At 31.4% G+C, this 15,577-nt stretch overlaps 1 protein-coding gene across 1 annotated transcript; it reads right to left on the bottom strand.

Moving 5' to 3' along the window:
• Positions 1 to 5,535: 5,535 nt before the first annotated feature.
• LOC143078105 (uncharacterized) lies at positions 5,536 to 15,137 on the bottom strand. The gene is made up of 6 exons (XM_076253080.1): positions 15,066 to 15,137; positions 12,066 to 12,414; positions 11,737 to 11,802; positions 8,258 to 8,344; positions 6,546 to 6,674; positions 5,536 to 5,937 (listed from the first exon to the last, which is right to left on the bottom strand). The coding sequence occupies exons 2-6, from the start codon at positions 12,411 to 12,413 to the stop codon at positions 5,674 to 5,676; spliced, it is 894 nt and encodes a 297-aa protein (XP_076109195.1). The 5' UTR covers position 12,414; positions 15,066 to 15,137; the 3' UTR covers positions 5,536 to 5,673.
• Between the last annotated feature and the right edge of the window lie 440 nt (positions 15,138 to 15,577).

Here is a 15,577-nt window from a genome sequence, read left to right as displayed (position 1 = left end):
ATCAGTTTAATTCAATTACAACCATTTATAACAAGCAAAAACCATATCAAACAATAGTACTTTTTGATCATTTAAACAATCGAAAACACGGTCTAAACAACATTATGAATGGGTAATATTGAAGTTCATCTCTTATATGTGAGTGTGTCAATAAGTGAGACCGGAATATAATCATAATAGAAGGTCAGTAAAATGACAGTGAAGTGTACAATTAAGTGGAAAGTCAAGTATTGAATTGATATTTTAAGGTCAAACGAACAGTGATGCAAATTAATTGAGTTTTATCCATCCTTATTATAGCACATTTTTACAACTTAATAATAATCTTTTAATTGGACTTACTACATGTATTTCTTTTAATACTTTGATATTAAAGTGAATTGATCAAAAACTTGTAAATATATATAAAATGTGGAAGATTTACGGGGTATAAAAAGATTTTCATTTTTATAATTAAAACATCCCTACAACAAAATGGGACGACCAAACAGATTTCCTAATTTTGATAAAGGTGAAATATGTAGGATAAGAATTGTGCACTCTGGAATAAGATCATAAATAAAGCCCTATATAAAGTGTAAACCAAAAAAAAATAATGTATGATATCATTGTTTATTACATCTGCTTGCATAATAATATTGAAGTTGAAACTAACAGCTATCACGTGTATCCTGTCAACCCCTGAAAAACATAATATTGTCTTCTTGACTACTTCCGCAAACCGTGGTCTGGTAAAATGATATATTGTTATAATGTATGTTAACTATATTGTTTATAACAAATTTAATATAGAAATATAGAAGCATGTTATCATAGATAGTCTAGTGGACAAGCATTAAAAACAGTTACTAAAAGATCAAAGATTATGGGTTTTTCTTCAATATAAAAACTTTATCATAATATAGGTGACACATTTCCCTCAGATGTTATCATAGTTTTTAAATTCATCATGAAATGTAGCAAGTGTCTTAAGAAAGTTGGAAAATTTCCTTTCGCAAGGTTTCATAGTATATACATTTTTATTTTATTTTTTGTGTGTAAAGTAATTGCATGAATGATAAATTACCACAATTACAAGATAGTGTTTTACTTTAATCAAGATATATAGTACCATCTATTTATTCTTTATTGAAATAAACTTTTGCAATATCACCGAAGATTGTATTAGCAGATATATTCTGGAGGCCATTGAACTGTGATTGAGAATATTTAATATTTAAATCATCCACTTTTTTTTTAATTTACATACGTTTTGTCTGAATCATGATTGTGTTAATTTTTTTAAGGAAAAATTGGTATTTAACTTAATATTAGATGTTCAAATATTTTATATGGAACAAATGGTGACCTTTGATCTTGATCCTGAAAAAAATGCTCCATTTTATTATTGGACGACCAAATTAATTCTAAAGTTAACACAATTTTTTATTGAATGATGAATGATATAGCCGTATATTGGGTGTAACGATAAGACAATTATGATTCGCCAGGCTAAAAAGATTATGTACGCTGAACTATCATGCCCTTTCTTCATCAACAGTGAAATGATCATAGTTTACCAACTTTTTTTCTGTGTTGAACGATATAACTTTTTGAATGAAAACAATGCCTGTCAATACTTACATAGTAACATCTATTGCCAGATGAAATGCTTCCTCAATCAATCGATAAAATAAACCTATTTTGACTTTTTTTTTCATCTGAGTACTTATATTTTAGTTATTAAATTATGTTTCTGCTTCATTTGAATCCGTATTTTGATTGGCTGACATACATCAAGAGGCACTTTAATATGATATAGTATTTCCGTATAAAAACCTATGACACTGCACTTGTTATTCGTTAGAATTTCGAAATAGTACTTTATGTAACGCTTTTTATAAGGAATTCGGTGGTATATTAACTGGACCAACTCACTCACAAATAAATAAAAGTCAGAAGGAGTACACACAAATAAATTCTAAGGATTTCAATTATATGTTCATTTTTATAAATTTCCTTTTTACAAAACTTTGATTTTTTTGTAAAACTAAGGATTTTCTTTTCCCAGGAATAGAAAACCTTCGCCGTATTTGGCACAACTTTTTAGAATTTTCGGTCCTCAATGCTCTTCAACTTTGTACTTGTTTGGTTTTTTCAATGTTTTTATCTGAGCGTCACTGATGAGTCTTATGTAGACGAAACGCGCGTCTGTCGTATTAAATTATAATTCTGGCACCTTTGATAAAAGAGGGACGAAAGATACCAAGGGACAGTTGAACTCATAAATCGACAATAAACTGACAACGCCATGGCTTAAAATGAAAAGGACAAACAGACAAACAATAGTACACATAACACAACATAGAAAACTAAAGAATAAACAACACGAACCCCACCAAAAACTAGGGGTGATCTCAGGTGCTCCGAAAGGGTAAGCAGATCCTGCTCCACATGTGGCACCCGTCGTGTTGCTTATGAGATAACTATTACGACTCTACCATTCAAAGCTGTATTCCTACCTATCTTTCTAACACAGAGAACGCATCTATTATTCTGGATACATACAAACACCCAGCAGAAGTTTAGTTTCATTTATACGTCAGTAACATTAGACGTAGATGTAAAAACATATTACTTTTCAAACTTGAAACTAAACTGTGAATTTATGTTATGATTTCTATGATCATGTTATTACGGGGACCCTCATTTTAGTTCAACACCGAGAGGTTAAAAACTTTTTGAAACTTTTTGAAAAAAGGACAAAAGTATCGTCCTCTTAGTAAAATAGATTGAAAACATTGTAGACGGGTCACAAAAGACTCTTTTTCATCGTATTGTATTAGCTGTTAATTTTCACTTTGATAATTTTTGTGTTCGCTTCTGTAATAAAGTTATCGACAGGTTATAGGCATTCTATGGAAACCAATTATACCCCTTTAATAAAAGACTTATTTCGTACTGTTATGAATCACAGTGAATACCGAAACACAGAAAAGAACCGTCTAGATTACATTTAATTGACAAATCCAACAACAATACTGTTAGACTGTTTCGTTTAATAATTTAAAAAAATGAAAGTCTGAATATTCTGCCGAAATGTATCCACGAAAACTAACTTTAAATAAATAATTTTCATATTTTGAAATAGTTATTTTTTTGTTTTCAGTAAATCAAAATAAAACTAAATAATATTTTAACATACGTATTCACATTCGTAGCTCATAAATCTATCAATACATGTATCTTGGCATTGCACAAGGTCAGGTTTTTTCTCGTGACTGTTTAAGACGACTTTGCACTTAATCCATTGGATCTTGAATGTGAACTGATTGATATTTTAGTCTTAGATACATGACTTTTTTATTAATTGTATTGGCTTTGAAGGTGCTGCCAGTAGCTGCGATTAATTGTATCAAGTGTATATGGGTTGTGGTGATGTATAAGTCGATACCATACCACGTCCACCATGTTTTTGCTATGTGTATTTTCATTTGTACGCATCTGATGAGTTAATCCTTTTTCCACTAATTTGTATTGGTTTTTTTTCTTATGTCGTACTGTTACACCACTGTCTCGGGTTGAGGGAAGGGTTCAAGCTAGTTTAACCCCGCCACATTCTGTAAGTGGATGTCCTACGTTAGGAATCAGTAGTTCAGCGGTCGCCGTTTGTTACTGTTTTACATATTTTTAAATATGTTGTTCATAAATTAAACCGTTAATTTTCTCGTTTGAATCTTTTAGCATTTGTCATTTCGGGTCTTTTACAGATGACTATGCGGAATACGCTTTAGTTATTATTGAAGGCATTATGGTGACCTATAGTTTGTAATTTCTGTATCATCTTGGTCTCTTATAGAATTTTCCTATTGGCAATCATACTGATTCTCTTTTTTATATATTGTATTATTTATATAATTTTTATAAGCCATACAACACTTGTTTTTCTTCGGATAACAGATAAATGTCAAAATGCGATATATATTATTCAAAGTTAAGATTATCTAGTGCAATGTAGTGTGAGCTCCAATATTCAAGTACATTGATTCGTTCTTTTGTCAGATATTAGACCTACTAACACATCAATCAGATTGAAGTGATCGAGAGTTTTTGTTGAAGGAAAAAAGTAAAAACACAAAAATACTGAACTCCGAGGAAAATTCAAAAAGGAAAATCAAAAATCAAAAGGCAAAATCAAAAGTCCAAGCACATCAAACGAATGGATAACAACTGTCATATTCCTGACTTGGTACAGGCATTTTCTAATGTAGAAAATGGTGGATTGAACCTGGTTTTATAGCTAGCTAAACCTCTCACTTGTATGACAGTCGCATCAAATTCCATTACATTGTCAACGATGCATGAACAAAACAAACATACTCAAAGAGTAAAAATGTCAAAAATAGGGGTACAACAGTCAATATTGTGTTATCATCTTAATATCACTACATAAACAACAAATTTAACAAAGTAGCACAAAAAGGCATACATCAAATTCAACATTCTCATTTTGCTTTTCCTATACGGCTGAATTTATCTATGTAAAGTCTACCCATAAATGAAAGAAGGTTTTCATTACTGGTGTAAAATTGCGCGTTTGAAATTCGCACAGGTAGACATAAAAATAATTTTGTCGTATGACGGCATACATAAATGTAGACTCACGTAAAGTAGATATAACAAAAAACAGACTTACAGTAAAAATAATAAATAAAATAATGGTGTGGTTCAAAGTATGACGCGATACATAAGTACAGTTTCACGTCAAATACGGCTGAATTTATCTATTCCTGACTTCATAGACTTTGTATGGGTATTTTCTTATGTAGAAAATTGTGGACTAAACCTTGTTTTTATAGCTAGCCAAACCTCTCACTTGTATGACAGTCGCAAATGTATGTTGTATGGATTGTTGTTCTAACAGCCTGACATAAGTGTTGACCTAACTTAATATAACGTTATATCTATAGTGTTTTTGTTGACTGCAGTTTGTCTTTTTCTACCATCCTTTGCTTGTGATTTTATTTCTCTAGACTAGGTAACGTTTTCAATGTTAAACACTATATTAATTAAGGAGATAACTGTATTGCCGTTTAAGATTGGACTACGTAAAACGTAGATTTTACTGGCGCATTAAAGATTTAGTTTACATTGCGATGTGTTGTGGTGCTATGTAAACGGGTATTTGCGATAGTTCAAGTTTTACGATTATCTGATTGGGTATACTGCGTCTGACTAAAGATATAAAAAAAAATATGAAATCCGATATTAAATTATCTAAATGTAGATCTTTTTAGACAGCCATTTCCTAACTTGAAGGTTAATGCCTGTCGATACTTTTGGATTATAGCTCTTCATCTTTTATATAAGCTTTGGATTTCAAATATTTTGGCCACGGGCATCACTGAAGAGACATGTATTGTCGAAATGCGCATCTGGTGCAAGACAATTGGTACCGTTAATTTTATTACAATATGTGTCTGGTTTAAAGCTAAAACCTTTCATTACAATATGTTTTCATACATACTATCTTTTACTATAGGTAAACAAAGAAAAGTAGTTTAAAGCTCTTTATTTTATCTATACATGGCTGTGTATCTCTAATTTCACAAGTTTAAGTAATTTTATAAATTGGGATTTGTAGTTTTTTACAAAAACAAACAAAATCACATGCAATGAATCGTTTTATCTCCTCTATTCTTTACAGCCTGGTGGATTATTATCAAAAACCTCCCAACCGTTCGGTTCTGGTTGTTTACCACCAACAGCCTGAACCTGCTGTTCTGTCGGTTGAGTTGTAGTCATTACTTGATGCTCTTGTCCCCTGTGATATTGCACTATTGGATAAGTTGATTGTCCGGAAGCTATTACGACCTGGTGGCCGTTCTGCATAGGAATGTGAGTCTGTGGTGGGTAAAGAAACATTCCAGGTTGTGTGGTTTGTCCGATAACAACTCCCTTTTGATAAATAAAAATTATTTATAGATACAAAATAGAACAAAAATTCTTTTCTTAAAAGTTAATACGCTACTATTCGTGTGAAAAAAAGAAAAATCCACCGCGAGTTAGTAGTAATCAAAAATAGATAATCATACTAATACTCTATGTATATCCCAATACATAAGGGCAATGTATATTGATAAAATGTCTGTTAATGTTGGGACTCATAACATGAAACCAAACTTTGATGTTTGCCTATTGTAAGAAAGTTTTTTCGAGATTCAGGTACAGTCAACCAAAACTTGATGTTTTTTAATTGTTACAAACTTTTCGAGATCCAATTTTTTTTTTATGTAATTAGAGTTAGATCAAGAGTAAAAAAAAATATGGTTGACACCACTACGAACTAAAGGAATTGCAACTGACATTTTACGAAGGCATTAAATACTAGCATATTTCCTGTCATGGTGTTTTTGTTGGTTTAATTTGAACTACAAGTATAGTAGTACCAAATGGTAGTTCTGTCATCTTCCAAGAAATACATTTATACTTTAAGCAGACAACTCACAACACGGTTGTTCTTTATGCTATAAAAAGGTTTTGCATTAGGTGCAGACTTTACTTACCTGTTGATTTGATGTTCTCCTCGGGGAGCAGCAACAACAGTATGAAGCGGCAAGTATTGCAACTACCACTTCTGTTAGAGACACTACAATCATGAAAACTGACAGAATCACAGCTTTCGAATCTAATCTCTGAAATAAACATAAAAATGTCAACATATGGCATTTAAACAAAGTGAAAATGACAAAACAGAATTGATTACATATATATAAATTCTTCGAGTTAAATTAAATTTAGCACAAAAAAGTTACATCTGGTATTTTAGTTATCTTATCAGTGTTATTCAAACAAATCATAGCAACAGTACATAGACTATGTAAATCTACTATGTCCTCTCGACCAACAAGACTTAAAGCCTGTCGATACATTTATTTTTGGCATTGCACAAGTCATGTCTTCTTTGACTGTTCATGGCGTTAAAATGCTAAATCCCTGGGATGTGTTTTAGTTGATTTTAGTTTCTGATGCATGATTTTTTATTATTAATTGTTTTTTGGCATTTTACTAGCTGTCAGTAACTGCGAGTACTCTCAAGTCGTGTTTTCTTGTTAATTCGACCTGTTGATACTGTGTATAATGCCTTTTTGTTATTTTATATTTATATGGAACTTGTCTATATACCACATGTACCAGCTTTGATTATTTGGAATATCTTCTAATTTTCACTACATTTGTATAAACTTCAAGATTTACCTGTATTATTAAAACCGATTTTTTTTTCAAATGTGATAATTTTCGTAGGGTTAAATATTTCGCAGTGGTGTCTTGCCATGGCTTTGTTTGGACTTATTTGTTTGCTTTTTGGCCTTGAATGTTTGTACCTAATATTTTATTAACTGTGCATTTACATTCAGATACCGCAGATCAAATTTATTCGTTCATAGTGTATTAATTTACGGTTTTTGATTGAGTTAAGCCTGCCAATTGATATTTTATCGTATGTTTTTCTATGTTGTGATGTTATGCTATTGTTTCAGAAAAGGGGAGAAGGTTTGGTACCATTAAAACGTTTAATCCCGCTGCAAATGTTTGCACCTGTCCTAAGTCAGAAATCTGATGTACAGTAGTTGTCGTTTGTTTATGTAATTAATACGTGTTTCTCGTTTCTCGTTTTTTTTTTTTATATAGATAAGACCGTTGGTTTACAAGTTTGAATGGTTTTACACTAGTAATTTTGGGGCCCTTTATAACTTGTTGTTCGGTGTGAGCCAAGGCTCCGTGTTGAAGGCCGTACATTGACCTAAAATGGTTTACTTTTTTAAATTGTTATTTGGATGGAGGGTTGTCTCATTTGCACTCACACCACATCTTCCTATATCTATTAAAGAGTATCAATGGTCAAGTAGAACTATCATTCTTTGGATCAGAGCTGATCTGAAAATGATTCTATCTTCATGTTTCAATAAATCATCGTATTTGTTACCAGCCTAGATAAATCCGACTAGGGAAATGTAATAATTCAATGACTAACGAAAGCTCTATTCTATATTGCCTAGTTCGTCATGTAGTCTAGGTCGTGAGGCACTGTGCTTTCGGTATTTACAATGTCAAAGAAGCATGGCTTCAAATCAAGCATTTAAAGCAAGTACTATAGCTAGTATGCAAGGTTTTTCAATTTTAGCATTTTGACGTTTACTAACAATGATATCAATGGTGTGCCATCTGCTTTTATTTTCAACATACTTTATTATTGATAATCAACAACATTACTTACTAGAAGTACACCAACTACACCAAGACTGAACATAGTTGGAACGAAAAATGCCGCTCCAATAATGCAGCACACCATAAATCCAATTTTCTGAAAAGAAATTACAAAAAATGAAAAATCATACTTTGGTAGAAATAATAAGAATTGAAAGATTTAATTATAATTTGTATAATGTACCTAAAATTAAAAAGTTATATAATTGAGGTGGCTGGGTGCCTTCCTACATCTTTGATTTTAAGTTTATGTAGCAAATAGAGAGCAGTATGTACTAGTAATTCATGTGTTACACTTTTCGTGTTAATATAGATAGTTATGTGTGTTATCATATTTACGACTGTAATTTTCTTAAAGACATAATATCATTATTTGGTTATTTTTTTTCAACTTTACCACATAAGGGGAGATAACTTAGAAAAAGTTATTATTGGGATAGAAAGCGTTGTGAATTTACCTAGACGTTACACGCGATGTTCGTACCTCATTGGAAAATCGGTGTAGTTGGCAAGATGCAAGTCCAAAATATATAATCTTGTGATATCATAATCATTTTTATTGTACGTATTTTAAAAAATAATGATTTTTAAAATAAAAACCAAAAAGATAATTGTTGAAACTATGTTTTATGCTGCATGCGACAAGCTTCAATTTTAAAAAAACGGCTATTTTTAGGTTGTCCCGCGTAAAATATTTTATTTATTGTAACCACTAAACTATGATTTTCGTCAAAACTATTTAATATTTTGAAAAACGGTTTATTCCATTATTTAACATAACAGTTCCTTCAGTCTTTTATGCAATTTTTCTGACGTTATTATGACGTCATAGCAGAAAAATGCGTTCCATACTACAAGGGCAAATCTGTCCCACGGGGAAAAAAAATTGGGATTCCAGATTTGAGTATCAAAAAACATTTCTCTAAAATGGAAAAAGTTTAGTATTTATATTTACTACATCAATGTTAATTTGCTTAATTCTATGAATTCAAAGACAAATAATCTGAAAATAGTATATGGTAATTTATGAGCGATTTTTCAAAGGCTTACAAGGTTGTTGCACCGCCATTTTTTGACGTAAAAACGAACTCAACTCAAATTTACGTCAATTGTTTGCTTGTCAGTGCTCTTATAATGGTAAAATTTCATGATTTTTTTAAAATGTTGTTTTTCTTAATTTTTCAAAAAACTGAAATATATCTATTTTCGATAAGTAGTTAAAAAGCACCGTCGATTTTGCGGAGTCTTACAAACACTTCCTTAAAAAAACGTTTCAGTCGAATTTTTGGTTTGAACGTTACGAAATATTCGCGACGTTGTGTTACGATTACAAACTCCGAAACAGCGGTTACGTCCTCTTTACTACGCTACGTTGATAGTTTAGCGAAGCAACGTCACCACTGTTTCGGAGTTTGTTACGATTACATACGTGACGCAACGTCAGATATTGCTACCATTTAGTGTAACAGAAAAATGACGTTAAATTGGAAACGCGCTTAATCTAATTCTTCCTGTTTTTTTTTTGGGGAAAATGTAAAGTATAACACACAAGTATAAATACCATGAGAATTCAATCCAATATGATTTTATGATTAACATAGGATATTCAATTTGACTGCATGCTAGTAATTATGTGTTTTGGAGGAATATTGCTGCATTATATATTCAAACCGAGTATGATTGCTTATACTTATTATACTGAAGTTTTCTTACTTTTTGATCGTCTTATATATGTGCTTTTTTGTAATGTGTGCATCATTTCGTTTTGTTGAAAGCAGGACATTTATATTTAGTGGATGAAGGACCACGCGAATGCAGTTCATGCCGTCCGTAGCATATTACGCTTGTGGCGACATCAAATTATGATAACGGACAAACTTGCAAGACATCCTTTAATCCGTATTTTTATTTATAGATAACCCTGTAATCTTAATGCTATTTGGTGTACCTACTTCAACTTCAAAAGTACTTTTTATTGGTTTAGTTAGAAATAATCTTCTCGAAATCAAATCTCTGTTTTTTTGGCCGTAAAAGTTTTGTGAAGGCATGAAAGTTTAACTCGGACATTTCCGCAAGACATTGCAAATCTATTGTTTTGAATTGAATATGTAGCTCAATTTATTTTTCAATTCGAATTTGGGAGCTAACACTTAGTACAAAACGATGGTGCTAACAATTTAATGATTTATCTCTCAAAATTTTATTTTTGAACTGAAATGTTTCAAGTTTCCAAATTAAATTTCCGATGGGATATTTCCGTACATCATATTTTCTTTTGAAAATATGCATGCAAATCTTAAATGGAGACAGCCATGTTAACCAATACTGAAATATATCACGTCATACAATGTTCATGCAAAATTTCGAAGAGTTGCGTGAACATTTCGCGAATTGTTCGAGTTTTATGTTTCGAATTTGTTACATGGGATAACGCAAAGTAAACGTTTTTCGGATAATCTGTGTCTTCCTTAGCCTATGAATATTATATTTTTATGCTTTTTCTATCATAATGTGAAAATTTAAGAATCAATCTTAATTTTCATGTGTAATTTGAAATATTTATTTCAGCATTTCTATAAAAATGTTCCCGTCAAATATTTACTTAATAAAATTGAGAAAGGAAATGGTGAATATGTCAAAGCGACAACCCCCGACCATAGAGCAAACAACAGCCGAAGGCAACCAATGGGTCTTCAATGTAGCGAGAATTCCCGCACCCGCAACGCTATTTTTCGTGGTAGTAGCAATATCTAACGTTGCGTCCTGTACGAACATCGCGCGTAACGTCCTTGTATTTTTATATGAAGCAAGGAAACAAGTCCGTTTGTGCCATTTTTTTTTTATTTTTCTTATCTAAAAGCATGTTAGTTTTACACATTTTATCTTAAGACTTTATGGTGTTATTTTCTTCTTATCACACAACATTGGATTTTCCATGCTTAATCTATACGAACTCTGACAATTTTGCACAACCTGTAGTGTGAAATATAAGTCCCAAATGCACCTTGAAATGGATTAATAGTATTTGGTGTGGGTTTTTTTGTTACTTACAAACTTGCGCAATATCCGAACAGATTAAAACAATAATAGAAATTCAGACACGGCCTTATTAGACTATTTAACGGATTTGTAATAAAATGAGCAACACGACGGGTGCCACATGCGGAGCAGGATCCGCATTCCCTTCCGGAGCATCTTAGATCACCCCCAGTTTTTGGTGGGGTTCTTGTTGCTTGGTTTTTAGTTTTCTATGTTGTGTCTTGTGTTCTATTATTTGTCTGTTTGTCATATTTGTTTTAGCCATGACGTTGTCAGCTTATTTTCTATCTACGATTTTGACTGTCTCTCAGTTATCTTTCGACCATCTTTTGCAATTGCTGGTTTCAATTCGATTATCATAATTTTTGTTTTTCAACTATAGACGTAATTAATTTGGTTGATTTCTTTGTAAAAAATAATGAGCTTGTTCTTGCTTAAATTTATGCCTACCAGACACACCCATCTCGCTTCTCTCTTCTTTGACATACACATAGGCAGACAACCAGTAAAAACACACTGCAATTACAAAAATTTGCATTAAAATTAATAAATATCCTTCTCAATTTCCTTTAAATTTAAATAAACTAAAGAAAAAAAACGAAAAAGAAATAGTTATCCATCAATTAAGGTACGATAAGGCAGACTGTTCTGTTAATTATATTCATTTTAAACGCATGCAATTTTTGTATATGTAATAATATTCATCTTACTACAATTCTTTAATTCTAATAGAGTTTTTCTATAGATCTTTTTAATTCAGTTTAAAACTATTCACTTACCCATCCAGAACATAAAAGACATGTTATGTCGAATGCTAAAAGTATGCCGGCATGATCATATCGACTACATATCCGAATAAATTCAAAATAACGGTCATTGAAAAAGTCGTTATCAAAATTGGCAAAACAGTCGTTGTATTTGTTCCATGTAATAATATCCAAAATCACTCCAATTAAACTAAGAATCCCAAGCAGAACACCAAGACATATCTGCACAGCACCAAACACCTTAAAAGTCTTTACTGGAAATGCTTGTTGCTTGCGTCCGACTGGCAGAGCTTGTTCGATATCCTCCTCTAGTGTTATATATGGGGAAGATATCGGTACATTTGAAGTCGTTGTTGACATTCTGAAGTGGAAAAAAACAGAACCTAATTGAAACCAATCGGTAATAAGTGGATTACCAGGTAATAATCTATACTTCCCCATTGTTTTCGGTTTTGGAGACCCATGTCTACCCTTTGAAACAAGCTCAAAACAGTAGGCAGGTAAACAAAAACCGATATATAATATTTAATTAGATATTTATTTGTTAAAAGTAATTTGTTAAACTATCTCATTAAACATCATATCAAGCTTGGTCTAAAACGACGCTTTATAAAAGTGTTGAACGAAGCAACAAAACATAAAAATAATTTCAGGCTAACCCTCGTAACATGGTAAATTTAAAACACCAAGGTATGGGTGACCATCACGTATACTTTATTGGTGTTACACCACTAATTCGGGATCTGTTTGAAAGAACCTACTAGAGAGAACATATTAAAAACAAAATCGTTTCTATGCATTGATGTCCCTTTCAAAATATGTACAATATTTAAATAATTTTGGTATCAGAAAAAGCTGAATTGTAGATTATCATTATACATACCAATTTTTGACTAAAAATGTTCAATAATGCAAATTGCATGAAAAAGGGGGTATGTTGTGCCGGTTACTCGGATAGGAAGTACCTGTTTAAGTATTTCAGGGAACTAGTATATTCTTATATTCAATTCAAGGTATGTTTGATTTTTGTCAGCTCAATACAGCCGGGTCTGACATGAAATGGTAGTTTTTTTTTAACTAAGACATTGTCTTATACAGGAGAAGTAGCAAATAAAAATAAAAGTAAAAGAGACAACAATGAAAACAAAAACAAAAAAACATGAATAATATTAAGAGAAAGTAACATGAAAATATTAATGTAGAAATGAAATACAAAAAATAATAGAATCATTTGAAAAGTAAATTACAAAACTGACTTTGTATCATGGGGAAAAAAGCATACAAATATAAACAGTGATAAGGGAGTAAAAAGCAACAAAAAATGAAAAGTATTAAAGAAAAAAAAAAAGAAATAGACGTAATAAAGTAATAAGACGAAAATAGCAAACAGAAATGAAAAGTATAAAAGGTAAATTACGTCAAAAACGAATAGTGAGAAGAAGCAGACAATATTTAATAGTATCAGGGGGGGATAAAACACCATATTAAAAAGTATTAAGGGGTATAAAACAACCAATCGAAAAGTATGAAGGGGGAAATAACATAGAAACAAGCATGAAGTATATTATCAATAAGAAAATAACATAATCAAATAAAAAGTATGAACGGAAAAATAACATACGAAAATGAATAGAAACAAAGTGGAAAATAAAGCATACAAAAATTAATTGTACTAGAAATGAAAAAGAACATACAAAAATGAATGGTATTAAAAAGGAAAAGAAAAAAGGAAAAGTGTTAAGGAGGAATAACAAACAAAAATGAATACTAGTACATGCAGTATAAAAAAATGTGAATACCATATCGGCAGTTGGTATTTGTCCGGCTAGCCGGACGAATAGTACCAGGAATATTTTCCCAGCCAATACCGCATGTCACTATGTGTATGTACTTGTAATATTATCTTCAGCAGCACCAGGGGGTAGAAAATGGTTGTATATATAATCTTTATTGTTAGGGCCTAACCTCGTTACTAGTAATTAAAATTGTTTTTTTCTTCTTACTAGTATCAAGGAGATAACCTTCTTGCTTGTATATTAGTCTTATGTGGATAACGAATATTTAGAAAAAAATCATAATATTATACCGTATATCCCATATTTTTTATATAAGAAGAGAGAAGAAATTATTTGTAAAACAAACGAGTAGTGTGTGACTCGTGCATTTTAAGTTAACGTAAAGGATTTTTTCTAGCTGAAAAAGGTACAAAATTATTATGTTTTAGCTGTTAAAGAGAACTATAGACCCCTTGACATAAAGTTATCCATATCTTGAGTGAGAGATGGGAAATCTTTCTATAACCCCCCCCCCAAAAAAAAAAAAATTACGTGAGGGGGTCGGAGCCAAAGTCCTCTTATCTGTTTTGCTCCTGATCCCATCTTTGTTGTCCCGTGTATTTCATTACCCCACTTTTTATAATCCTATATCCAACATCCCCACTTCAAGTTTGTAACCTTTTTTTAGCCAATTCAGTGATCGGATTACACGCGCCCCCTTTGTGCTACTGAAGATAATATTACACGTACTTCCGAATTCAAATTATATGACATGCGCATCGCAATGACCGGACAAATAGCCCTGTCACTATTCGTCCGGCTATCAAATATTATACCAGGGCTATCCGGACAAACAGCAACTCCGTAACATATACAAACGGGTAGTAATAACGGGAAAATAAAATACAAAAATAAATTGTAATGAGTGAGAAATAACAAACAAAAACATAAAAGTATTAATAGAAAACCAATGAACAAACAGATTGATAGTCATAAAGGGAACTAACATAACAAAAAAAAATAGTTACTGTATTACGGGAAAACTTTATACAAGTATGAATAGCAATAAGGGGGAACAACAAACTGAAATGAATACTGTTAAATCATATACAAAAATGAATAGTAATATGGAGAAATAAGTAGTATCATATGTGCTACCATGCTAAAAAGATTGTGTACAGTAAACTTAAATGCATTTTCCTTTCAACAATGAAATTTATGATCATATTTTACCAACCTTCTCTGTCTGTGTTGTACGATGCAACTTATTAAATGAAATTAATGTCTGTCAATAATTACAAAGTTAAATCTATTGCCAGATGAAGTACTTCCTCAATCGATCTATAAAGTATATCTACCTTGACTTTTTGTTTATAATTATATTTTAGTAATCAAATTATAATTGTGTCTGTTTCATTAGATGCCGGTATTTGATTGGCTGACATCCATCAAGAGGTACTTCAATTTGTTTTTTTATTTCCGTATTTATATAAAATACAACAGCTACGACACTGACTGCTCTTGCTATCCATGACAATTTTGAAATTCGAAAAGATAAATTAAAAGTTTGATATAACTAACATTTCAGAGTTGTAGAATTAAATATCAATTATAAGAAATAAGTTGCTTTCTTTAAAAAAAGAAATGCAATCTTGAACCTAAATCTCTGTTTGACATGAATAATTGTTGAAATAAAGATGCATGGTTTTATCTCATTTTTGTTGCACAAAATAAAACAACTGACATGGG

This window comes from Mytilus galloprovincialis, chromosome 6 (assembly GCF_965363235.1).
Source record: "Mytilus galloprovincialis chromosome 6, xbMytGall1.hap1.1, whole genome shotgun sequence".
NCBI lineage: Eukaryota > Metazoa > Mollusca > Bivalvia > Mytilida > Mytilidae > Mytilus > Mytilus galloprovincialis.
This window is presented reverse-complemented; position numbering and strand designations above follow the sequence as displayed.